The 27,584-nt window shown below is 43.5% G+C and overlaps 1 protein-coding gene across 2 annotated transcripts in view; it reads left to right on the top strand.

Moving 5' to 3' along the window:
- PRDM10 (PR/SET domain 10) overlaps nt 1-27,584 on the top strand; it is a 105,017-nt gene that overhangs the window by 68,806 nt on the left and 8,627 nt on the right. Inside the window, exons 9-19 of one of the 2 annotated variants that reach the window (XM_055356396.2) lie at nt 699-816; nt 3,686-3,815; nt 4,705-4,947; nt 10,714-11,061; nt 12,518-12,673; nt 17,213-17,392; nt 18,695-18,805; nt 20,072-20,272; nt 20,914-21,228; nt 23,711-23,812; nt 25,280-25,460. In XM_055356396.2, coding sequence (XP_055212371.2) covers nt 699-816; nt 3,686-3,815; nt 4,705-4,947; nt 10,714-11,061; nt 12,518-12,673; nt 17,213-17,392; nt 18,695-18,805; nt 20,072-20,272; nt 20,914-21,228; nt 23,711-23,812; nt 25,280-25,460 — 2,085 coding nt within the window. Of the gene's footprint in view, nt 1-698; nt 817-3,685; nt 3,816-4,704; nt 4,948-10,713; nt 11,062-12,517; nt 12,674-17,212; nt 17,393-18,694; nt 18,806-20,071; nt 20,273-20,913; nt 21,229-23,710; nt 23,852-25,279; nt 25,461-27,584 lie in introns of both variants that reach the window. The other variant, XM_004052435.5, reaches the window with a different exon arrangement.

Here is a 27,584-nt window from a genome sequence, read left to right as displayed (position 1 = left end):
TTTGTGGGGTGGGACACCGTGAATAACAAAGACACTCCTGTTACTCAGGAAATTCCAGTGACTTAAAGGTTACCAACTAGGGACAAAGACCAGGAAGATTCTTTATTACATGATGAGATTGTTTCTAGTTTTTGGCTATTTTGAAGAGTGCTGCTGTGAGCATTCTTATATGTCTTTTAGTGAACATATGTGCACATTTCTGTTGGGTATGTATCTAGGAGCGGAGTTGCTGGGTCATGGATATGCCTATATTCAACTTAGGGGATGCTTCTGAACATTTTGCTAAAGTAATTATACTGGGCATTGACTTTTAAGTTATTTGTGCTAAAATATACCCTCAGATTAGGAAACCTGGGTCTGAATCGCTAGGTTATCTGAACACAGATCTTTGTAACATCTTATGTGTTTTTGGTGTGGTGAAGTTGTGTGTGTGTTTTGAGGACTGTGAGAAGGTGATGTGAGGGTACTTGTTCCTTTGATGTCTTGCATGGATGCATTAGAAAATAAGATCCTAAAAAGCAACTCTCTGCCAAATTTTAGCTTTTGATTTGATAGAACAGTAATGCAAATAGCAGATACTGTATAGTTATGAACTCTTTGGGCTGCAGCAAGATAAGAATGGTGGGGATCGCAGACATTTGAGTTTTACTGGTGTCTATTGATCATCAGCCTTTATGATTTCTCTCCTGTGACTGTAGTTCTTCGAGAGCAAGAGAAGAATTGGCCCTGCTATGAATGTAACCGCCGATTTATAAGCTCGGAGCAGTTGCAACAGCATCTCAATTCTCATGATGAGAAACTAGATGTGTTTAGCAGGTATGTATGAGGGAGAAAGGCTCACAGACTGAGTTTATAAAGGTTCAGAATCATTTCTATATTGTCCACTAGCTAATGAGTGTCTCTGAGTGTCATGTATAGATAGGTAACCAGGTGGGCTACTGAGGGAACGGTGTTACCTGTCATATCCTTTTCCCTCTGCTCCTCATTTACTATTATCCATCTTTTCCAGCATAACCAATACCCAGCAATGGGAGATGCTTTCACCTTAGGTAAATCTCCCTTAATTGGAGATTCCGAAATAGGAATTTTTGAGATAGGACATACCTTTAAAATAATCTGCATCTCTGATTTTCAGACTTTTTTCAGCAGTACAATTACTTAATCAAACGAAGTCATATGTTTAATTCCACTATATAAAAAAGACAGATGAGGGGAGAATCATATGGGATGAAGTGGGCAGGGGCCAGATCAGGTAGGGCCTTATGGGAAATGGTAAGAAATTTAGATTTTATTCCAAGTGTGATGAGAAGTCTTTAGAGGGTTTTGGTCGGGGAGTATTGTGATGTTGATTGTATTTTTTTTTTTGAAAACCATTTTGGATAAAAATAACACCTGGAAAAAAATAATCACTAGCTTATATTAGAGTAAGAGTGAAGACAAGGAGTCCTGTTAGCATCTATCACAATAGTTTGGGGGAGGAATGAGGGTGGTTTGGAGTAGGCTCATGCCAGGGGGACAGATGTAGGGTTGCCAGCTTTTCTAGGGTTTGGAAAGAGAGGAGATGTGTGAGATGGTAGTTGGGTAAGTGGGAAAGCGAATGTTCTAGGAAAGTACCATACAATTGCCCACTCTATTAAATGCCCACTTGGGGTTCATGGTTATGAAATGAAAGTGAGCCCACTAGCATGGCTGTGCGTTTTCTCCAGCTTCATTCAGCTGCAGGGATGCTGGTGCAGAGCAGGCAGAGAATTGAATTACACAGGGTTGTGGCTTTGCCAAGTGCTCATAACACACATTGAGAAAACAGAGCAGCCATGGGATGGGAACTGAGAGCACGCACGAGGGAGTGGTTCCAGTGGATGACCTTGGAGCGTAGGCTGTGGAAGAAGGGGAGAGAACATCAAGGCAGTGATGCAGTGCTGCACGAAAGCACCAGAAGGATTGGATTGGAGATGCTCGCGTGGCTGAAGGGTTGCTGAGTGCTGGGTACTAGAGGGAGTAAACTACAGAGCCAGGGTAGTGTCCGAGTGGGCAGTGCATGGGATTGGCATGAAGAGGCTTACAAGGGTGACAGGGTCTAGAATGTGACCACGGGGGTAAATGTCTAAGGTGGGGTGGACACAGTGAGATTTGAGTCACTCCTGGGAATCTCCAAAACTCTGTTCATGGCTCTATTGTAGCATTTTTTATATTATATTGTGATTTTTGGTTTATATGCCAGCTCCCTCTTGTAGACCCCTGAGGGTAAAATCTGTTGCCTATAATCTGATGTCCTTAGTGCCTAGCCCAGTATGTGATACACAGTAGGTAATATGTTTGTTAGCCAACTATTAAGAGAAACCTGGGACAACTAGGAAGATTTGAACTTTGACTAGATGTAATAATACTCAGCAACTCTCAGATATTTCTCAGGTGTGATAATGGTATTGTGGTCATATATATATAAAGAGTTCTTATGATTCAGAGAGACATGCCAAGATATCTAGAGATGAAAAGATACCTGGGATTTGCTTCCAAGTCATCTACTGGGTATGTGTGTGGGCAAGTGGTGGGGATATAGATGGAAAACGTTGGCCATGGTTTGAAAAATGTTGGAATTGGGTTATGGGTACATTGGGCTCATCGTGCTATTCTCTACATTCACCTACGTTCAGAATTTTCCAACATGAAGAGTATTTTAAAAGTTCCTGGAAAAAATATATAGTATTTGTTAAATTATTAAATGGATGAGTGGAAGAATAAAATTTGATCTGATTGATATTGTACACTTCCCACATACATATCGTCTAAAAGAAGCTTTCATAACCTACTTTTTTAAGCCTCTTTTATTAAGGAATTTGTGTTTGTTGGCAATTCATGCCAGGCATGGTGGCTTATGCCTGTAATCCCAGCACTTTGGGAGGCCCAAGAGGGAGGATTGCTTGAGTTCCAGACCAGCCCAGGCAACACGGTGAAACCCCATCTCTACAAAAAATTAAATAAAATTAGCTGGGCATGGTGCTACATGCCTGTAGTCCCAGCTACTTGGGAGGCTGAGGTGGGAGGATCGCTTGAGCCCAGGTGGTTGAGGCCACAGTGAGCCATGATTACATCACTGCACTCCAGCCTGGGTAGCAGAGCAAGACCTAGCCTCAAAAAGAAAAAAAAAAAAAATCCATTAAAGGGGATGCAAAATTTCATTGATGTTTACTAGGCATGTTATGAAACAATTGAATTAGAAATTTGTTCTGACCTTCCAGAAGCTTGTAGTAAAACAAGAAAGTTGTTTGAATTTGGCCACATTTCTTGGAAGGAATATGAGGCGAGGCCAGGGGAAAAAGAGAGAAATAATGGGAATCTTGTCTCAGATGACATCTCCTGGGAACACGCTCAAAGGCTTAGCATGTTCTGTCCTGTCTGCCTTTCTCACATCATTTCAGAAGCAAAATATTGTCAGTGCTTTGAATTTTTATAGCTCTTTTCTTCAGAATAATTGAAGACATATCTTTAAGCTGTAATAGAGGGGAAGGATGAGACATTCAGAAAGTGTATATTAGTAAAACAGTTGTTTCCATTGGAGAAAATCTGGGAAAGTAATAAGGTGAGAGGAATCAAACTCTGGGGTTAGTAAGGATCATTTAGGTCGCTACTTGTTATGGAGTATTATGTAACCATGACGACCTGTAACCCAATCTCTTGTCCCCAGAACAAGAGGCAGAGGAAGGGGACGAGGCAAGAGGCGATTCGGTCCAGGTCGACGGCCGGGGCGTCCTCCAAAATTTATCCGCCTGGAAATCACCAGCGAAAATGGGGAAAAGAGTGACGATGGGACACAGGTACGGGGGGATGGGAAGGAGCCCTCCTTAGGTGCTTGTGTGGAGGACTCGCCAGATCCCTGACGAGACCTAAGTACAGAGACCTTCCCAATGTTTGTAGACCTTTCCTATCAGACCCTGACGAGACCTAAGTACAGAGACCTTCCCAATGTTTGTAGACCTTTCCTATCAGACCTTGCTGCCTGTTAATTAAAGAATGATTGGATAATGCCAGAAAAGAATGTATTTTCAAGTGTTACCTACAACAAAAACCCAACTTTGCTGCTCTAAAGATTTAAAATTGACCGGAGTTGGCCGGGCGCAGTGGCTCATGCCTGTAATCCCAGCGCTTTGGGAGGCCGAGGTGGGCGGATCACGAGGTCAGGAGATCGAGACCATCCTGGCTAACACGGTGAAACTCCGTCTCTACTAAAAATACAAAAAAAATTAGCTGGGTGCAGTGGCAGGCGCCTGTAATCCCAGCTACTCGGGAGGCGGAGGCAGGAGAATGGCGTGAACTGGGAGGCGGAGCTTGCAGTGAGTCGAGATCGCGCCACCGCACTCCAGCCTGGGGACAGAGCGAGACTCCATCTCAAAAAAAATAAAATAAAAATAAATAAATAAATAAAATTGACCAGAGTTAGTAGAGGTGGACTTTGTTTAATTAGTTTAAACAATTAAAATTATTGATATTCCAGAAAAGTCAGATCACAGTCTTTTCCTTGTTAAGTGGTCTGGAACCTCTCCTGCTTTTGCCTTCTGTGCATAGTTACCTAATTAACTTTCCCAGAGGGAGAATATTTTTTCTGAGTATTATGAATCTAGTCATTGTGAAATAAGCAGCAATTCTAAATCTGAGCTGACAGTCCCTCCGGCACTGATCTCTATTCCTGGTTATTGCAAATTTCAGGACTTGCTACATTTTCCCACAAAGGAGCAATTTGATGAGGCTGAACCAGCCACTCTGAATGGGCTGGATCAACCAGAACAGACCACTATCCCAATCCCTCAGCTGCCACAAGAAACCCAGTCTTCCCTGGAACATGAACCAGAAACTCACACCCTGCACCTGCAGCCGCAGCATGAAGAGAGCGTGGTGCCCACCCAGAGCACGCTGACAGCCGACGACATGCGCAGAGCCAAGCGCATCCGAGTAAGTGGGGAAAGCCGGCGGCTCCTGGCACCAGCCGCTCATCTTCCTCCCACCACCAGCTCTCTGGTGGTTTTCTAACCTATTCACCTTCCACTCTGAAATCTTGCATCTAGCCTGTCACATGCTCGATCCCCTTATTTTGAAAGAAAGTGTTCACTATTTCTCAATGTCTCTGTGTCCCATGGCAGGCTGGCATGGCTGGTCCTAGATTTGACCAATTTAGTGACGACACAGAGGCCTAGAGGTTGGCAGCTCCTGGACTAGCTGTCTGCATCCCTCAATTCACAGATTGGAAGTGGAGAAATAAGTACATTTAGTTATAATAATCATTTATATTTTAAACCAGGCTAATTTGTGCCTAATCATAGCTCTCAAGTTGATTTTGGGTAACTAAATGTGCTTATCTACAGCTTCCCAGGGGAGAATGGCAAATGTCATTACTCATCAATGTAAAGTGACCTGTGTCCAGGTTGATATGGCAGGTACAGTTCACACACCTGCGGATAGCTTGAGCCAAAGCTGTCAGTTCGAGAGTTAGTCAGTGTCTGAGTCACAGGACCTGTGTCTTGGCCTCAGACCATGCGGCTGCAGGGCTTTCCTGACTTGCAGTTCAGATGTATTTTCTCTTATTATTTCACAAATAGCATTTGACTCTGAGTTAGGAACTGCAGGGGATTCGTGTGGAAAACAATATGGCTTTGTAGGATAAGTGTCTGTGCTGATAAAAACCAATGACTTACAACCCATGTTTGTGGCAGCTGAGTGCATAAAGACATATTGGTACTTTCCAGTAGATGAAAGAGACATTTTGTATAACTTCCCAGGCTTTACAATTTCTACATGCATGATCGTTCAGCGTATGTTTCTTTTGGTCTTCTTATTTGCCTCTAGGCTAGAAGGGACCTTGAAAAATAGTCTAGTCCATGCCTTCATGTAAAAACACATTTAAACATTTGTAGTCATATGATAGCTTTGAAGGGCTCTAAGAACTGAGGCTAAACAGCCTGTATGAGAGCCCTGTAATCGAAACATATGAAACTCTCAGCTCACTGTAGATTATTTCACAAGAGTATATCAACATACAGAAATACAGGCCAGCAAGGAAAACAAGCTATGAAGTAATATCCCATCCATCCTTCTCCTTTAGTTCCTAATCTGCACTTCTTTCTCTTGCTCAATTACTATATTTTCTGCTTTGGCCATTCTGATTTTTTTTACTAAGTCCAGAGAAACCCTTGCTAGATTTTTTTTTTTTTTTTTTGGAAGGAAAAAAAAAACCGAAGCCCACACACGCAGTGAAGTTGTGGATGCACAAACACAGTCCAGCTGTAATTGTACTTGCATTTTTGAATGAGCAGGGTTACTGGTTCTGGTGCAAGGTTCCTTGTGTCAAAGCGAAAGCCATATGTATCTGGCTTTTGGAGGTCAGTCTTAGTTGAGCTATTTTGTTTTTTTTTCTCTCACACATTCTAAAAAGTAGGGCTGTGTATTTTTTCATCTTTTCTATCCAGATTGGTAATGACCAACTGAAGGGAAGTCTTCCAATCCAATTGGTAATGTAACTATTTTTCTCTCCTCTAATGCTGCCTGCTCAGTTGGAGCTGCAGGTAGGTTTGTTTCCTGTGTTTCACATAACAGAATGTTACTTGTTTGCCTGACCTGCTGTTCTTTGCAACCTGTACTTACTAAATCCTGGTGGAAACCACAGTTTGGTTGCTACAGTAAATGCAAATTAATGAATAATGATAATTTATTTGTAAATAGATCAAGGAATAAATTGTGGGCTGCAGGTTCCTCATATACAAAATGAAGGGTAGGACTAAGTGATCTCCAAGGTCCCTTCCAGCGCTAAAACCATTGGAATGACTTATGCAATAGTGTTGAGTTCTAACTGTCTATTTGGCACTATGCTAGGTACACAATAGAATTTTCACTTGAGCTTGCAGTCTAAGTAGGAAATCAATACTAATGTAGGGGAGTTTACAGTTAGGTGTTAAATGTAAAAGTATAACTTGGAAGAGTGAAACGTTGAAGTAAAATAGAGGAGTCAGGATAATTCTTGGATAAGGTGAGACTTAGACTAGCCCTTGAAAGAGAGGAGGAAGGTAGACTGTTTCAGAGAATGATAGCCATAGGATCAGAGGCCCAGACACAGGAGGTTCTTGCTGTGGTTCGGACAGTGCAGACATGAGCCTGGCCCTAGCAGGGGTGCAGTGGAAGGATGGTGCAGAGTGAGCTGAGTTGGGCAGGGCTGGCCAACCAAAGGCTTTCAAAGTGGGCAGAAAATTGTCCAAAGGAAAGTTGTTTAAAAGACCCCAAAACTGCCAGGCATAGTGGCTCACACCTATAATCTTGGCACTTTGGGAGGCTGAGGCAGGTGGATTGCTTGAGCCCAGGAGTTCGAGACCAACCTGGGCAATGTGGTGAAACCCTGTCTCTACTAAAAAAAAATACAAAAAAATAGGTGGACATGGTGGCAGGCACCTGTAGTCTCAGCTACTCAGGAGGCTGAGATGAGAGAATCCTCTGAGTCTGGGAAGTCGAGGCTGCAGTGAGCTGTGATTGTGCCACTGCACTCCAGCCTGAGCAATGGAGTGAGACCATGTCTCAAAAAACCCCCCCAAAACCCCAAATCAACAAACATGATTGTTTGATTTCTTTTTTGTGTCAGGATTAAAATAATATGAAAATTGATCAATAATTTAGGTTCTTTTAGCCATTAATATCAAACTTTAGAAACATTTTAGTCAGGCGTGGTGGCATGTACTTATAAGTCCCAGCTACCCTGGAGGCTGAGGTGGGAGGATTGCTTGAGTCCAGGAGGTCGAGGCTGCAGTTAGCTATGATCATGCCATAACACTCCAGCCTGGGCGATGGAGAAAGACCCCATCTCTAAAAAACAAACAAACTCCCTAAACTTTAGAAACATTTTATGATCTCTGTCTACAAATAATCTGTTGTCTCAGAATTCATTGCAATGTGAGTTGAATCCCAAATCACAGAATTTAGCAACAATACGATTTTGGTATCCCTAGAGTAGCTGATATATATGTATAGTGTGGTGGATTGCCTGACGAACTCAGGAAGCAGAAGAACTAGAGTGGATCTGTGTGCTCTCTCCGACATTTGTCATGATTTCTTCTAGAAATGTGTACGGGTTGTGGCTCTGAGCTACAGAAGACACCTTAGAACAGAAATGGCCTGCAAGTGGGTCAACGGGTGGGAACAGTTTCAGCATTTTTACGACCTTGTAATATGACCATCCCATTAGTATCATTAGATCAGAGAAATACAATCTAGTTCTTGAGTGCAGACAATGTTCAGGGCTCCATGGAAATTGAAAAGATGATAAGGTTTGTCAATAGAGCCAAGAAAGTGGAGCCAGGTGGTGGCTCAGTTTAAATCAAGTGTCTGAAGGTACTCACACTAATCAGAAATGACAGAAGACTGATTAGCATAATGGACCAAAACAAAACTGAGTTCTGGATTTGGCACCCAAGGAGAAATGGCATCCTCAGTGGGACCACAGTCAATGTGCATTGTGTCTGTTCTTGGACACTTCAATGAACCTGGATAAAGGAAAAGATTCCTACATGGCCAAAGTGCTCTGAATCTTGCATCTTTCAACCTCAGAATAGTATCGGTTCATCAGCAATATTTCCGTAAAGTTTTGAAAGTGGACAAAATAGTAAAGCTTTTATGTAAAATTAGTATCCAGACAGAGTTAAAAAGATGAGGTGGCTACTGAACTACACAGAAGTGAAAGCAAGCCCTGTGGCTGATTTGAGAAAAAACTATGCTTTTTTTTTTTTTTTTTTTTTTTTTTGAGACAGAGTCTCACTGCAACCTCCACCTCCCAGGTTCAAGCGATTCTCCTGCCTCAGCCTCCCAAGTAGCTGGGATTACAGCCCTGGGGTTACAGGTGCCTGCTACCACGCCTGGCTAATTTTTGTATTTTTGGTAGAGACAGGGTTTTACCATGTTGGCCAGGCTGGTCTCAAACTCCTGACCTCAGGTGATCTGTCCGCCTCAGCCTCCCAGAATGCTGGGATTATAGGCGTGGGCCACAGTGCCCAGCCAAGAAAGACCTATTCTTAAAAATCTCTGCAGATGCTGTAGAAAAATCCTTGAAATCATTTTTTTGAGTTTCATATGAAATATATTTCACTGATTCTCAAACTACTTTTGAAGACTTCCTATAAGCTAAGCAATTTATTAAGGTATCTGGATACAAAGGAGAATAAAGTATGATACATCCCCTGAAGCAGTCCCATCAGCTGAAGAAGATCACAGAATTGCTGTTTATCTACTCAAGATAAGTGAGTAGGTAGCAGCTTAAAAATCTTTCTCCTAGCCCGGTTAGAGAAGCCCTGAGAAGGAAATCTCCTGTTACATAGTAATTATGTCTAGAAATTTCACTAAATCAAAAATAATTATTTTGTTTTCCTCACATGATGATTTCACATTAAATTTAGTTTAAAAGTTGATGCTTACAAGTAATTTGAAGTTAAGATCGCACTAAAATCTCCATTAATCCTTCAATTACTGTTCATTTGTAGCTACATAGGCACAGCCATTCACAGATATACTTGAAGGATTTCCCCCCCTTGTAGCAATCTAGAGCTTTCCCTCAGTGTTTTGAGGAACGGATGAATGAGTCTTCATTGTAAGCATAACTGAAAGATTGATTCTGCATTCTCTGTGTGAGGTGATTTTGTTGATCTGCTGTCAGTAGAGCATGAGTAGTTTTTCCAGTAGTGGCAATGGGTTTGCACTGAGTACCCGTACTCTCCCACTTGGATGCCCTATAACAATTGCATGAATTTACAAGATGGCCAATCAGCATTACAAGTGCAATCTGTGGCTGAAAACAAAGAGCAGAATTGCCTGGTCGAGGCAGGAACAGTGTGATGAGCTTAACGTTATTAGCATGGCATTCTAACCAGTAGAACTAACTAGCTATGCTGGGACCTTATCTTCTGTTTTCTAAGTAGAAAGTGATGAAATGCATATATTCCATTTACGACATGTGCTCATGTCCCATTCACATAAATCTGAATCCTTTCAAGAAATTCTCATGGCATAAAGTTTACCCTTTAAAGTGGTTTTTAGAACATTCTGAAGCTGTGCAATCTTCACCACTCTCTAATTCCAGCACACTTCCATCACCCCCAAAAGAAACCTGGTATCCATTACCCCCAAAAGAAACCTGGTATCCATTTCCTTCTCCACCCTGCCACTGGCAAGGACTACCCTTCAGTTCTTTTTATTTTTTTGTTTGTTTGTTTGTTTTGTTTTTGCTAAATGTTTTAATCAAGCTTCAAATTCTTTTTCTCATGGATTTCAACAAGTAACATTTGGCTGACTTGCTCCAGCCTGATTCCTGCATGTGTGACTTAACCTAAGTCTTTTCCTCCAAATCTTCCATTTTTATCCTGTTCCACTGTGGGATTTGTTTTATTATACAAGTCTTCTATTGGGAACACTTTTTTTGTTACTTAAACCCTTTCAAAAGAAAACCCACATACATAGATGTAAAACAAAACACAAAAAAATTTCGTCTCTTCAAGATGAGCTTCTTTGAGGATGGCTTCATTTTCAGTGTCTTCACCAGAAAAATCTCCTTTCAACTGTGTGTGTCCTAGAGTTGAACTTCTATGGAAAGTCTGTGATTGCAGAGATCATCCTCTCTTTCTCTGTAAAAGTGTGATCCAGTTGCACTCTTAATTTCATCACTAAATGATCACATTTGTGTATGTCTTTCAGAATGCAGCTCTTCAGCATCTGTTTATTCGGAAGTCCTTCCGGCCTTTTAAATGCTTGCAGTGTGGGAAGGCCTTCCGGGAAAAGGACAAACTGGACCAGCACTTACGCTTCCATGGGCGGGAGGGGAACTGCCCACTGACCTGTGATCTCTGTAACAAGGGCTTCATCAGCAGCGCATCCTTGGAGAACCACATGAAGCTCCACTCAGACCAGAAGACTTACTCTTGCATTTTTTGCCCAGAATCCTTTGACCGCCTTGATTTGTTGAAAGATCATGTGGCCATTCATATCAATGATGGCTACTTCACCTGCCCAACTTGTAAGAAACGGTTCCCAGATTTTATCCAGGTGAGTGTCTACTACTGAGATTCCTGTCTGCTTCCTTCTTTTGGTAAAAGAAACTTCGATTTTTGGAAAACCGAGACTGCCTAGCACCTGCATTTCCATCCCTTCTTTGAAACAACTTTACAATTGAGAACAATATTTCTTCAATCAAACTACTTTTATACACAAAAGATTATTATGACCCTTAATTGTCCAGATCAGACATTGACATTGAAGTGTTTAAGTTACAAGTAATAAACACCCAGATCTATTATAATTTTTAAAATGTCTTTCATAATCCATGTCAATATTGCTTATAAAATATACAGAACCTGTAGAAGACATACTCCCATTTCTGAGGGGCTGGGAACATCTCCCTACTACTACTGTGGTTTCCTGCTTGCTTTAACCAAGGCCATACATTTTGGAAGGAAACAAAGAGAAAGTTGGTATATAATATACTTTTGTATCAGGAACCGACTGCCTCCTCCCCTGTAGTGTATTCTTTGTTGGAGCAAAATGGGTGAAGACAAATTTCAGAATACTCATGATTTCATTTGGACTTTAAGTGATAAGATTTTCCTGTGCTAGTCAGTGAATAACGAAACATTTTGTAAAAATACACTTTTTCAATTACCAAAGGAAAAGAAGACTAGGGATTTAATTTTAGTTCTGCTAGTGTTGAGAGTCTTGGAAATTTTCTCACTTCACACAAACTAGTAGAAAGATTGCTTTAAGGCATAATTTAATGGCAAAAGAAACTCCAAAAATAATGAAGCAAACTGTCTTATAGGAATAGTTCGGTAAGACTCACTACTTAGCTTCCATCCTCAGCTCTTTCTCATTGGATATGTGTGGCTAAGAGAGTTCAGAAGCCCTATTCCTTTATTTATCTAAAAGTAAGGAAAGTAAGTCCCAGTTGAGAAGTGACGCCAGCGTCATATTGCTCTCACAAACCGGTAATGTCTTCTGTATCCACTCATTCATGTCTTTAATTCTTCAGAACTTGATTTTATAAGAAGATGTAAAAGGATCAAAAGGGGCTAAATTGCTTCTGTGCAGATTAAAGACGGAGAAAAGTAAGGAGGAATTGGTTTTTGTCTTCCTATAGATCCTTTTTAGCAAGATTTCATTTAAACCCGAAGGAACTTTTGCTTTTTATCTTTAAAAAATGGGCTTCAAGTGATCAGGGCTTTGACCAAGCAAGCACTCTCTCTCTCTCTCTCTCTCTCTCTCTCTCATGTTTCAAGTCATCAGGGAGGTTAGGATTTCTAAGGCTTTCTGGCTACTTGTTTTATTTCTTTGTGACAGGGACAGTATGTGTTATTGAGGCCAATTATCACATCTGATTGGATTCCTCGGCGGGGTTGATGAAAACCCATGGTAATGCATTTGGCTCCCTCTAGCGTTGACAAGCTGCCTTTGGTCATTTCATTTGGTGCCTGTGTCCCCTGAATTTTCCTTTGGTTCTTACCGCCAGGTGAAAAAACACGTGCGCAGCTTCCACTCAGAAAAGATCTACCAGTGCACAGAGTGTGACAAGGCCTTCTGTCGCCCCGATAAACTGCGACTCCACATGCTCCGGCATTCGGACCGCAAAGACTTCCTGTGTTCCACCTGTGGGAAGCAATTTAAGGTATGACACCAAGGCACAGCCCAAGGTGGTTCTCGTGGCCACTGGAATTATAGCAAGCTGAGGGTAAATGCCTGTTCATTTCATCAGTTTATCACCCACCTCTGATGAACTGGACCTGAGATACTCTTTGGGCCTTGTGTTTGACTTAGTTATAAAATTAAGGGGGAAAACTTACTCATTTCCTCAAAATAGTTAATTCAAATCCCCAAACAAGTAGAGTAAAAATGCATCATCTCCTAAAAGAATCCAAATGTATAATGACAAGTATAACTAAATCGCTATTGAGATTTCCTAACAGACCAAAACCTTTACTTAACATTCAGATCAGGAGGTTTTTGTTGAGCACTGATGAAGTACAAGAGCCCGTAATTGAGCCTTGCAGCCAGCAGGACACTCATCTAATTCAGGTGGGAAATCTGAAGAATGCTGAGAAGGCTTAGACTACTTTGGAGAATGTTAATGACCTCAAAGATTAAAACATTATGAGTATCCGTAACCCACCTGGAACTTAGAAGAAGCCGAGCAAAACCCTGCAGGGGACCCAGAAATAAAAGTTAAATAAATAAATGTAAAAACAATGAAATATGCTTCATTGGGAAATAAGGTGATTCTGCAAAAATGTCACTGGAAGACCTTCTGCTGAAAATGATTGTAGGTCACACTCTCATAGAAACTGGAAAAGAATCAGAAATTGATTCAGGAGAGGAAAACTAAGGGTATATTTGTAACAGATGCAAAGAAATTAAAGAGAAATAGAGTTTCCAAAGCTGGTTTTATGGTAAGTGTGTTATAGAATATAATCTAATGGCTTTGAATATATAACAGCACAATTTAGAATTCCGTAGAGAACTCCAATGTGAAAAGTATAAATAGGTCTGGGATTTTTCTGTTATTAAAAAATAATCATATCTAAAAGGATTCCTGTTTTGCGATACTGTTTGGCCATCCATCCATCCCATCCAGCCAGTGTTTTTTGATTTTTCATTTTGTGCCAGATACCATATTTTAACACCTTGGAATATTTCTTTAAACTTTCTTTGCTTGCTTTCATTTTCTCTTTTACTTTCACCCAGTATATTCAACACAGTTCAATCCGGGAAGCAAAGCCACTGTGAATGTTACAGAAGAAGATTTTCTTACAGGACTAAGAACTTAATTATAGGAGAAGATGGAGAAGTGAGGGTTGAAGGGAGAAGCTGGGAGGTCGGAAGTCAGCAGTATGCCCACAGAAGTACTGGTCTGGGTGGTCAAATGGGAACTTACCTGGGAATCTGGGAACCAAGCACTTCCTCCTGCAGAGGGGCCCAGGAAGGAGAGCTGGTGCGGTCTGTGAAAGACTGTGTCACTGCATCTGGTGGCGGATGTGGAGCTGGCCAGCAGGGCTGGCAGTCAGGAAGACAGCTGGTGGCTGGGTGGGAAAGAGAGGATAAGTAGGGACCCACAGGTACCTCTACATGACACCGTCTAGAGCAGCACGGAGCTGCTTCCTTTCCACCTTCCAGGCTGGTCTGAGTTTCTCTTTGGCTAACCCCAACTTGGAACCATGCTGAGAAGGAGACTCCCTTCAAATGTAGTTCCCCTTAGCCAAGTTGACCCAGCACAAAACCACTACCACCTACCTTCCTGGCATATTTTCAAACTAGAATCAGAGTAATTTTTCTAAAGAACAGCTCTGATGTCATGTCCTTTCTGAAAAACTCTTAAATAGCTCTTCACGCAGATAAATCCCGAAGTTCTTGTTACTTCTAAGATGCTACAAGATCTGACTCCTGCCAGCCTCTCTGGTTCCCGCCTCCCCGTGTACTCAGGGTGACCTGAACTCCATAGCTTTACCCAGGTGTGGCATGCTCTCTCTCCTTGGGTCTTTGCACTTGCTCTCACTCCTCCTCCTGACTTGAAATGCACTTTCAAACTGTCATATTCCTTCACCTGGCTAATGTCACTTCATATGGGGCATTTCCTGATCCCTGGATTAACTGCTGCTTCTCCCACAAATTCCCACAGGGCCTTTTGCTGGTGACCCTGTCATAGCATTTGTGTATTGCATTTGCCTGTCCTGCTAAGTATAAGCTCCATGAGGGCAGCATTGAAGTCAAGGTGGGACCTTCCAACTTCAGGGAGCTCACACTAGAATAGAGAAAAGAATAAAGTGGCCGGGTGCGGTGGCTCACGCCTGTAATCCCAGCACTTTGGGAGGCCAAGGTGGGCAGATCACCTGAGGTCGGGAGTTCGAGACCAGCCTGACCAACATGGAGAAACCCCATCTCTACTAAAAATATAAAAGTAGCCAGGTGTGGTGGTGCATGACTGTTATCCCAGCTACTCAGGAGGCTGAGGCAGGAGAATCACTTGAACCCGGGAGGCGGAGGTTGTGGTGAGGCGAAATCATGCCATTGCACTCCAGCCTGGGTGACAGAGCGAGACTCCATCTCAAAAATGCTGTGAGAGGGATTCACTGATTTGGGGTATAGGGGAGACCTCATAGATATGGTGACACTTTTGAATCCATTCATGCGTGGGAAACAGTTTGCCAGCTAGGGAAAGGGAGAGGTGAGGAGTGAGGGAGGAATATTGGCATCTCAAGCAGAGGGAGCAGCAGGGAGTGGTGATGCCACGTTCGGGAGAATGGGAGAAGGGGAGTGATGGAGGGTGTGGCAAGAGGAAGCCAGGGAAGCAGGTTAAGCTAGTGCGCTGTGCTAAGTAATTAGACTTACCAGCGTTTCAGAGCTGGGCTAATTCAGGCCGAGGCAGTGGGTGTGGAGAAGAGGGGCCATGTTCAAGACAGGCGTCATGGGAGGCTGACAAGAACTTGCACTTGGGTGGAAGGGGGAAGGGTGGACAGCAAGGAATGGAGATTTGCAGCTTGAGAGGCTAGATGTTTGGGAACACCGCTGATACCAAAAAGCACGACTTAGGCAGAAGGAGTGGGGGCAGATAGCGGATTTGGTTTGGGGGATGTTAGGATGGAAAGGCACAAATTTGTTGGAGATTTGGCATCCAACAAATGTGTGCCCGTCACGATGTGCATAGCATGGTGTGGTATTTGTGTTAGGCTTTGAAATTTACGTGATGATTCGGTTAAGGTCAGTTGGTTGTTTAAAGGGAATAGACGGGAACTAGTGAATGTTGATGCTTAGAAAAAAGTGGGAATGCGAGAGGAGTTGGAGGAAAAGGAAAAGAAAAAAAGTGGCAATGCAACAGTGCTTTGCCATTGTATCCACACTAAAGAAAGATACTGTCACGTAGGGCAGTGTCCTTAATCCAAATCCTACTGTAGCCTACAAAGCGCTGAACATTCCCTCCTGGGCTTTCCAGAAATGAAGGCGGGTGGGATAGGAAGAAAGAGCAGTTGGGTCGTATGCATTGCAGCAGAAGAGGCAGGTGGGTGAGGGAGGCCCAGCATTGGAGCTCGGCCCTTATCCTGCTCCCTGATACTGGGTAGGCCCTCAAGGAATATTTGTTGAGTAAATGTGCTGAAAAATGAAGTCCTTAAAAAAGTCCCTGTACCGAAAGGTGGGAAGAACTGGATTTGTAGAAAGCCTCAGAGTCTTTATGGGACTAATAACAATTTATTCATGTGTCCCAGAGCAGAAAGCCTCACTGGATCAGGGGGCTGGCACTTTGTTTTTATTCAGGATGGGCTCTGCCTGATTCTCTCCATGGACTCACATCAGCATGTGTCACTAAATAGTGAAACCAGGAGCTGAGCCCTGGGTCCCATGCTCCATCATAGTGGACAATGGATTTGTTTACTTGAACTTCTAATTCTGTAAGGTGAGAAGTTCTAAATCCATAAGATAGAGATTCTTACTTAAATTCTTTTGGGATTTAGAAAAATATAATGTTTGCTGAAAGGTGTGGGAATTGAGTATACACATGGCGTTTTTTCTTTGACAGAGCCTTGCTCTGTTGCCCAGGCTGGAGTGCAGTGGCGTGATCTCAACTCAGTGCAGCCTCCACCTCCCAGATTCAAGTGATTCTCCTGCCTCAGCCTCCTGAGTAGCTAGGATTACGTGTGCCACCACACCCAGCTAATTTTTATATTTTTCACAGAGACAGGGTTTCACCATGTTGGCCAGGCTGGTCTCAAACTCCTGACCTCAGGTGATCCGCCCTCGTTGGCCTCCCAAAGTGCTAGGATTACAGGCGTGAGCCACCACACCCGGCCTACGCATGGCTTCTAAAACCTAATATTACCTGTTATCAATTTGTCTGAAGTTCTTTTATACCAGGCTTATTCCATGTTCTCTTTAATCTCCTCTACATAAATGCACAGTCTTTATTCTCAAAAGTCGGTATGTATCTTTCCTATTTAATGGTCATTTTAAACCAAGGTTCATTGGAATGCACGTATTTGCTAGTGAACAGAGTAACTCCCAGCCACTTTTAACATGTCTGCATCCTAGTGTTCCAGCAACTCAAATGTCTCTTGGAGGCTTGTGGTGACTGCTAATTTGTATTGATTTTTAAAATGATCCCTTCAATTAAAAATTTTCTACCCCCATGTCTACCCCGTTTTCAAAAATTCTCTCCAAATAGCGAAAAGACAAACTACGGGAACACATGCAAAGGATGCATAATCCTGAGAGGGAGGCCAAGAAAGCCGACCGCATCAGCCGCTCCAAGACGTTCAAGCCCCGCATCACGTCCACAGACTACGACAGCTTCACGTTCAAGTGCCGCCTGTGCATGATGGGCTTCCGGCGGCGCGGCATGCTGGTCAGTGCCCAGTGGCTGTGGGTTCCTCTGTCTTCCCAGCATACCTCATTGCTGTCGATGATGGTGACGTTTGTGTTGCATTGTGTCCTAAGTTATATCGATCAATGGTTTTGTCAATGTCCAGGGGAAGAAACAGAGGCAAACGATTCCCAATTTGGAGTTCTGTCTTTTCTAGTCTCCCTTTGCTCTCTCTTGCTGCTTTTTGGGTCAATTCTTGTAAGAGGTCTTTTTCTTTTTCTTTTTTTTTTTTTAATCACTTTTCATTACTACTTTTGTTTTTCTTTACCCATCTCAATCTCTGCTCTCACCTTATTTTAGTTCCCTCTTTTGTGTCCCTGAATGTATTTTTTTTAATGGGGTATTTGCCTTCTTCCCAGCTGTTCCCTTTTATTTTATTTATTTATTTTTGAGACAGAATTTCGCTCCTGTTGCCCAGGCTGGAGTGAAATGGCGTGATCTCAGCTCACTGCAACCTCCCCCTCCCAGGTTCAAGCGATTCTCCTGCTTCAGCCTCCTGAGTAGCTGGGATTACAGGTGCCCACCACCATGCCTGGCTAATTTTTGTATTTTTAGTAGACACGGGGTTTCACCATTTTGGCCAGGCTGGTCTCAAACTCCTGACCTCAGGTGATCCACCTGCCTCAGCCTCCCAGAATGCTGGGATTACAGGCGTGAGCCACTGCACCCAGCCCCCAGCTGTTTCCTTTTAATGCCTCTCTTTTCCAGATATCAAACTGCAGTAGAAGGAAGCTTTCCGTCAAAGCAGGGTATGGGCATCCAGGTTAGCTGAAGCATCACACAGCCAGTGCTCTGCTCTCAACTCATTTTGACCTTGTTACGAGTGCAGAATATATTTCTGCCAGGTGCTGGAAAGTCATAGAGCAATATTTAAAATTCAGAACCTTAGTCTGTATCTCATTCCATGTTCTTAGTAAGACTAGGGCATTAAATAATGAAAGACAGGTTTGCATGAGGAGAACTCACCAAAGAAATTCATACCAGTGTAATTTTCCTTTTTCCAATAGTAGTATTTTCAGCCAAAGACTGTTGATGGCTGAATTCACCACAGTGAGTCACCTTCAATTGTTTGGTGAATTATTGTTAACTCCTGTTAACCATGACTGTGAGTGCTTTGGCATCAGATGGGGTCTGGTGATGCTGGTTCTGACCAAATGCCTTATTATTTGGGGGCATTGCTTCAGAGAATTCCAGCTTCTGGCGGTCATTATCAGAGGCATTCGTGTAGCTTCTGTTTGGTTAATGGGGTCTCTTTTTCTCACTGGTTCCTTGTTTTCCCTTTAGGTAAATCACTTATCAAAGAGACACCCAGACATGAAGATAGAAGAGGTGCCAGAGTTAACTCTACCCATCATAAAACCCAATCGTGATTACTTTTGTCAGTATTGCAATAAGGTAAAAGGGAAATATTCATATTGGTGTGCCACTGGGGTTCCCTGCTTAGAGCTGACTTGTCCGTATTTATAAATATATACTACGTTTTTTTGTTACTCTTACCAGATGGTTACCTGTCTCTCAGTAGTCTCCATTCAGACAAGAAAGGACTAGAAATACAGCCTTATTTTAAGCCAATTTTTTTTCTTAAGAAATAGTTGACTTCATTTTTCTTACTGTCCCTTCTCTCTGTGACTTTTGTGACACAAGAAGAGGTTTATTACTGAGTGCTTAGTGTATGAATTAATTTCAAATTCCTAGGCTCTAAAACGAGAGCATTTATCATGACCTATAACATATATGGTAATTTTGGGGTTTCTATAAGGTGGAGGGGGTTGGGAAAGCTTCGTGGTGGAGTACTCTACTTGTACTATTGCATTATTTTCGTGTAGTTACAGAAAAGACACAGAATATATATTTATTATTCCACTGTAATATCCTTTCTTTCTTTTTGAGATGGAGTCTTGCTCTGTTACCCAGGCTGGAGTGCAGTGGCATGATCTCAGCTCACTGCAACTTCCGCCTGGGTTCAAGCGATTCTCCTGCCTCTGCCTCTGGAGTAGCTGGGATTACAGGTGCCAGCCCCCACGCCCAACTAATTTTTGTATTTTTAGTAGAGACAGGGTTTCACCATGTTGGCCAGGATGATCCACCCTCAGGTGATCGCCCGCCTCGGCCTCCCAAAGTGCTGGGATTATAGGCATGAGCCACCACACCCAGCCATCCTTTCCTTATATAATGTAGCTATATCAGCTTAAAAGTGAGAAACATTTTTTAACATAGATTCCCCACTATAGATAGCAGTTGCTATTGACGTTGCCATTTGGAAGATTCTCTGGCTCCTGGTCTTCAGCTGCGTACATCATATGAGAGCTTTCACAGGCAGCTCTCATATGAGGTGGATGGGCCTTAAAAACAATTATCTTCCTCTGTCTGTGTATCATATCCAAGTTTTAAACTTTAGGATAAAGGGTATTTTCACAGTTATTATCTTAGATTTATAGATTAAAGAAAGAAACCTATCATATCTACATTATGTTCTTATTTTATTCTAATTTGTAGTATATCCTTGTTCTTCAATAGATCTGTTAATATACATGCTAATATATTTTATTTGGGGCTACATGAATACTTTTCCTCATTTTCTTATAATGAAATTGTTAGTTTGCTTTAAGCAAGAAAGTGGAACTGTATACTGCTTTCATGGCAAGGCGCTTACATTTGCAGGTTTATAAAAGTGCCAGCAAGCGCAAAGCCCACATTCTGAAGAACCACCCAGGAGCAGAGCTCCCACCGAGCATTCGGAAGCTCCGACCCGCTGGTCCTGGAGAGCCAGACCCCATGCTGAGCACACACACCCAGCTGACGGGCACCATCGCCACCCCTCCCGTCTGCTGTCCACACTGCTCCAAGCAGTACAGCAGCAAGGTAGGGGGAGTTTCTGACTAAAGCTAAGGTCAAAACCGCCATGTGAGGAATCTCTTAAGGAAAGGTGGCTTCTCATCCACATGGCCTGGATGGCTCCTTCTGAGTTGACGGGGGACTGAAAGAGATGTTGTCCTAGTCACTGTAAACAGGGACCACAGCAGAGAATGGAAAGAGGATACTGTGGACCTCCCCAGAATTAGTGCCGTACAGCAGCCCGAGCAGCTGGCTGTTTTCCTTTTCCCTTGGCCTGTGGAGGGCCTCACGTTTGAACGTTCTGTGCTTGTAGTTGGTGAGTTCAGGCTTTTGGAAGCACCACATAGAAAGTTACGTGGTGGCTTTACAAAGGAGGTCATTTTGGCTGGGGGGATTGTGATTGATTGCTGCAGGTACTAGTTGGGGGGGATATTGAGACCTTGCTGATGGTGTGAGGTCAGGTGAGGTTTTACTTCTTCCCCACCCTCTTCCCTGCTTTCATAGCATTATGTTACCCCAGGAAGTACAGGCATAGAGTCAGTGTTGCTCTGATTTTTCTTTTTTTAAGACATAAAAGACTTTAGGAATCTTTGGAGGATTTACATATGAGAAAAACGGAAAATCACAAATTCTAAAAATTATTCTTGTTTTTTGCCTTGCTTTTTCAGACCAAGATGGTCCAGCACATTCGAAAGAAGCATCCAGAGTTCGCCCAGCTCTCCAACACCATACACACACCACTGACGACAGCTGTGATCAGTGCCACCCCAGCGGTTTTGACTACAGACAGTGCCACTGGAGAGACTGTGGTGACGACGGACCTGCTCACCCAAGCAATGACAGAACTGTCCCAGACCTTAACGACAGACTACCGAACGCCACAAGGGGATTACCAGAGAATTCAGTACATCCCTGTGTCGCAGTCGGCGTCTGGCCTCCAGCAGCCTCAGCACATACAGCTTCAAGTGGTGCAAGTGGCCCCGGTACTGCGTGCCTTGCTTTCCCTTTGCCTTATGAATGCCATGTTGCCACTAGCACCTCATTCTCAGAGCTGGGGCTGAGATCTATGTAATGTCCTTCTGCGTGGAAGTTTTGAGCCTTGGGCATTTTACAAATGCCCCTTCCCCTTTCAGGCTGATGAGGCCTCTGGCCTTAGCAATGTAAGAGATTTCTGTCTATAGTAGTCAGGAAATTTTAGGTTCCAGCATATACAAGCCTCCTGTGCTGTGGTAGGACAGTAGCTACAGCACCTGTTTCTGACCCTCTTCTGATCCTTATCTTTAACCATCCTGGTTGGCTGCTTGGTAATGAGCCAGTTTGATAAATCACGACCTGCGTATCAAATGTCTTATATCAAAGAGAGGTCATAAAGCATAATATTGATGGCTGGGCGCAGTGGCTTATGCCTGTAATCCCAGCACTTTTGGGAGGCTGAGGTGGGCAGATCACTTGAGGTCAGGAGTTCGAGACCAGCCTGGCCAACATGGCAAAATCTCGTCTCTACTAAAAATACAGAAATTAGCTGGGCATGGTGGCGGATGCCTGTAATCCCAGCTACTCAGGAGGCTGGGGCAGGAGAATTGCTTGAACCTGGGAGGTGGAGGTTGCAGTGAGCCGAGATCACACCATTGCACTCCAGCCTGGGCGACAGAACAGGACTCAAAAAAAAAAAAAAAAAAAAATTGAGTCAATCTCTGCACATCAGTCAGTGCCTTTGTAGCATAGAGGTATAACTGTGTTCCTTCTACCAGATAATGAATAACTCATTCTTATTGACTAAGAATGAAATGAAAGTGATTCTCCCAGAACTATTGTTTCATTTAATTACACTGAGGAGAAGTGTCCCCAAGGCACAAATGAACAAACTTGTTGCTTTGAAATCATTTGGTCTCTGAAAATTTAAAACTAACATGGGGACAGGAAATTGGAAGTTGCCACTGTCGTTGACTATTCTTTGTCTTGTTTTTCTTATGGAGGGTTTTTAACTTCAGGCTTTGGAGGGAGCTATATGAGTCCCTGAAGTTGCCTGTAAATTATGATGTATAGGTACATTGTTCTAGAAAAAGGGCCTGTACTTTAGCTACTTTTTCAAAGATGTTTATGATATATAAAAGGTTAAGAACCACTGTCGTAGTGGGTTAATGGTGACAAACTAAAAGCAAATTTCTTTGATCTCTTTTAATTGATAAGGGGTAGATCATTAAATGTAACTGAAAGTTTTGATTCCTGACAACTTCTTTTTCAGCTTATTGTCAGGAACTATCTTCCCTCTCTCTCCTTCTCTTCCAGAATCTAATAGTGGCTTATGTGTTAGAAGCATATTTCTTTAAACGCTCTTTTTTTATCCTGCTGTATGGCTTGGTCTAGGTGTGGGCTATCTGCGAGTGCAGCATTGGAGCTGAAATCCCTTCCATTCTTCTATTTCTGTTCGCATATATTGGGATATTGTTTTTGCTTTTTTTTTGGAGACAGGGTCTCACTATTGTCACCCAGGCTGGAGTGCAGTGGCACAATCATGGCTCACTGCAACCTCCGCCTCCCAGGCTCAGATATTCCTCCCACCTCAGCCTCATCAGTAGCTGGGATTACAGGCATGCCACCATGCCTGGCTATTTTTTTTTTTTTTTGAGATGGAGTCTTGCTCTGTTGCCCGGGCTAGAGTCCAGTGGCATGAATTCAGCTCACTGCAACCTCTGCCTCCCAGGTTCAAGTGATTCTTCTGCCTTAGCCTCCTGAGTAGCTGGGATTACAGGTGCTCGCCACCACACCCAGCTAATTTTTGTATTTTTAGTGGAGACAGGGTTTCACCATATTGGTCAGGCTTGTCTTGAACTCCTGACCTCAAGTGATCCCCCCGCCTCAGCCTCCCAAAGTGCTGGGATTACAGGGGTGAGCCACTGTACCCAGCTGCCTGACTAATTTTTTTTTTTTTTTTTTTTGAGATGGAGTCTCACTCTGTCGCCCAGGCTGGAGCGCAGTGGTGCAATCTCAGCTCACTGCAAGCTCCGCCTCCAAGGTTCACGCCATTCTCCTGCCTCAGCCTCCCTAGTAGCTGGGACTACAGGTGCCTGCCACCACGCCCAGCTAATTTTTTTGTATTTTCAGTAGAGACGGGGTTTCACCATGTTAGCCAGGATGGTCTCGATCTCCTGACCTCGTGATCCACCCGCGTTGGCCTCCCAAAGTGCTGGGATTACAGGCGTGAGCCATGGCGCCCGGCCATTCACCTGACTAATTTTTGTATTTTTTGTAGAGACAGGGTTTTGCCATGTTGCCCAGGCTGGTCTCGAACTCCTGGGCTCAAGCGATCCACCCGCTTTGGCCTCCCAAACTGCTGGGATTATAGGCATGAGCCACTGCACCCAGCCAGGATATTGTTTTTAACTGAACCTTTTCTCTGGAAGGATTTCCCTTAACTTCAATCAATATATGTCTGGTTTCTGGGCCTGTTTTTTCTCCTTCCAGGCCACTTCCCCTCACCAGTCACAGCAGTCCACTGTGGATGTTGGCCAGCTCCACGATCCTCAGCCCTACCCCCAGCACGCCATCCAGGTGCAGCACATCCAGGTCAGCGAGCCTACCGCCTCGGCCCCGTCCTCCGCCCAGGTACCCTGCTCCACAGACTATTTGGAGGTGTTATCGTGGCTTCAGGGATTATCAGAGTTAATGAGAGGGAGGACATTCTCTTCAGACCTAGTCTCCTCAGCTACTGTTATTTTTGGATTTTTATTAAAGGATCTTACCTTTGCCTCCAATTTTTATATTGGCATTGTGGACACATATTAAGCTATTAGCTGCTTCTGCCTTCATAGAGTCATGTGGTATGACATCCTAGAAACAACAGTGGTCTTTGCTTCCATTCTAAATGCAATGGCTAAGTGGCTTCTATGGTTTGGAACAGTGGCTTTCTGGAGTATTATGGTATATTTTATGTTACTGTGTTTGTATGCTTGAGTCTGGAATTGAGATACATAGATAAGTTCTCGGAGTTCAGAGAGGGAGAGATTAGGTTTAGGAGGGGATCCAGGGCATTTTTTAGAAGAAGTGGTCTTTGAGGTCTTGAAGGAGGGGTACAGTTCTGACATAGTCGTTGGGGAAGGCAGTCTGATCTGAAGAAGCTCATGCTGCGATGGAAAATGTATATTTATAGAAAACAGGGTTATTCTGTTTAGATTACTCACAGGAAATGATGTTTGGAAAGGAAGTTGGGAGGGTAGTTTGGAGCAGGATTGCAGTGTGGCAGGCTGGAGAGCGCTGGCCTCATCCTGTTACCAGGAGTGGGCCTCTTCACCCACCTGTGCTGAACTCCACCAGCCAGGTGGGATTTGCCAGTACTGGTGAATGGAAATGATGAACTTTGGGTTTCATTTCATTTTGTGTTCCAGATTAGCTTTGTGACACAGGCAAGTTACTTCACCTCCCATTATTTTTAACCTTATAGAATGTAGGTAATTATATTTTCTTTCATTTATCTTTCTAACAGTTGATTGAAATTAATTTTTTTGCATACTCTGGTAGAGAATCCTTTGAAAGCAAATTAGAATTTCATAGTTATGCTTGCTTTTCATTGATTTTATTCTTATTTAAAATATTACTTTTAATAATAGCAATGATAGGCCAGGCATTGTGTCTCATGCCTGTAATCCCAGCACTTTGGGAGGCCGAGGTGGGTGGATCACCTGAGGTCGGGAGTTCGAGACCAGCCTGACCAACCTGGAAAAACCCCGTCTCTACTAAAAATACAAAATTAGCTGGGCGGGTTGGCACATGCCTGTAATCCTAGCTACTCGGGAGGCTGAGGCAGGAGAATCACTTGAACTCAGGAGGCAGAGGTTGCGGTGAGCCGAGATCATGCCGTTGCACTCCAGCCTGGGCAATAAGAGTGAAACTCCATCTCAAAAGAAAAAAAAAGTAGCAATGATAGTTTCAGTATTATAATTCATATGAGTCTGATGTACTTCCTTCAGTTATTTGTGAGTCTTCACTGTATTAGAAGCTCGTAATTCCCTACCATTGCTTTCTCTTTCTCCCCAGGTATCTGGGCAGCCATTGAGTCCCTCAGCCCAGCAGGCTCAGCAGGGGCTCAGCCCCTCCCACATCCAGGGCAGTTCTTCCACACAGGGGCAGGCTCTGCAGCAGCAGCAGCAGCAGCAGCAGAATTCCTCTGTGCAGCACACGTACCTGCCCAGTGCTTGGAATTCCTTCCGTGGCTATTGTAAGTAAGAAGGGACGATGCCGTGTCGGTCAGGGGTGGGGGATCTCTAGCCATGTGTCATAATTTCTTCAGCTTGTGATAGATTTTTAAAGTATCTCTTGGCCATTGTTTACACTCTCTGTGCATGTACTTCAATGGGTTTCATGACAAAACTCAAGGTGTAGCATTCTGCTTTCACAGAGCTACCCTGATAGGACATTTTCGAAACGTCAGGTATATTGCTGGACGAAATGTAGCTATGTAATTAAATAGTAAGATAGTTGGATATAGCTTATGTTGAGTCATCCCTTCCACCAATATTTGTAGAATGCCTGTCTATCAATCGCTGTACTAGACACTGGCTATACCAAGATTAATATTCTCATTAGCATCAGTAACACCACACAATAATAATGTTAACCAACTTTCATTAAGCTCTTACTATATTGCCAGGAATGATTCCGAACCATATATATCACAGTCAGTATTCACAACAACCTATGAGATAAGTACAATTGTTATTTGCATTTTACAGATAAGGCAATTTCCACACACTCACTTTTCCAAGAGCTAGTAAACAGAGGATTGGAACCCAGGCAGTTTGGCTTCAGAGTGTACACTCTAAACCACCCCGCTGTGCTGCTGACCATCATGTAGGAAAGCAGAGAGACAGAAGAGTAGTTGATTCCAAAGCCCTGAGATTCGTGCTGTGGAAACAGTAGCAGGCTGGCTGACAGAGGTTGGGGCAGGTAAACCCCTTGGTGGGAAACAGCTTTGGGGGCAGGCCAGGAAGTGTGAGACCTTTCTCATGGAAGGTGTGGAAGGAATAGGAGTAGACGTTAACAGACCTCAGTAGTAGAAACTAGGAGGAAGAGGTGCTGAGAAGGGAAAGGGTCAGTATTGATCTTTCTTCTACTGTTGATTTATTTTTGGGGGCCCGTCTTTGTCATGACTGATCCTTGGCTATGTTACATAGATTTGCTATGGAGTCAGGCTCAAACTCTACTGTCTGGTTATTTTTACAATCAATATTCTTTTTTGTTTTTGAGATGGGGTCTCGCTCTGTCACCCAGGCTGGAGTGCAGTGGTGCAATCGTGGCTCACTGCAACCTCCGCCTCCCGGGTTCAAGTGATTCTCCTGCCTCAGCCTCTTGAGTAGCTGGGATTACAGGCACCCGCCACCACGCCCAGCTAATTTTTGTATTTTTAGTAGAGACGGGGTTTCACCATGTTTGCCAGGCTGGTCTCGAACTCCGGACCTCAGGTGATCCGCCCACTTCAGCCTCCCTAAGTGCTGGAATTACAGGCGTGAGCCACTGTGCCCGGCCACAATCTATACTCTCAAACATTGGACGTCACATTGAGGGCTGGGTCTAGTTTCCAGTCAGGGACTCTCTTACCACTGGAATCTGGTGAATAGACTGACCTCTGTACTCAGTGTAATTCCTGTGAAAGAGAGTGGAGCGGGCCGGGCGTGGTGGCTCATGCCTGCAATCCTAGCACTTTGGGAGGCCGAGGTGGGCGGATCACTTGAGGTCAGGAGTTTGAGACCAGCCTGGCCAACATGGTGAAACCCCATCTCTATTAAAAACACAAAAAAAATTAGCCACGTCTGGTGGCGGATGCCTGTAATCTCAGCTACTCAGGAGGCTGAGGCAGAAAGATCACGCCACTGCACTCCAGCCTGGGTGACAGAGTGAGACTCCATCTCAAAAAAGAAAAAAAAAGTGGAGTGATGAAGATATTCATGATAATAATAGGATGAACTAGCATTCTAACCTGTAGAAAAGATTCTGGGACTGAAATTTATTAGGGAAAAACGTAAAAATATATAAAAGTAGAGAGAGGAGTGTAATGAACCATCCTGTACCCATTGTCCAGCCTCAGCAGTTACCAACTTACACCCAACCTTGTCTCATATATGCTCCCATCATGATCTCCCATCCTCCAGCTGGATAATGATCCATCATATCACCTCATCCATAAATATTTTGGTACATATCTCTAAAAGAAAAAGACTATTTGAGACAGGGTTTTGCTCTGTCGTCCAGGGTGGAGAATGCAGTGGCATGATCGTGGCTCACGGCAGCTTTGACCTGGACTCAAGTGATCCACCCGCTTTGACCTCCCCAAGTGCTGGGTTTA

Source organism: Gorilla gorilla, chromosome 9 (genome assembly GCF_029281585.2).
Source record: "Gorilla gorilla gorilla isolate KB3781 chromosome 9, NHGRI_mGorGor1-v2.1_pri, whole genome shotgun sequence".
In the NCBI taxonomy this organism is placed as follows: Eukaryota; Metazoa; Chordata; class Mammalia; order Primates; family Hominidae; genus Gorilla; species Gorilla gorilla.
This window is presented reverse-complemented; position numbering and strand designations above follow the sequence as displayed.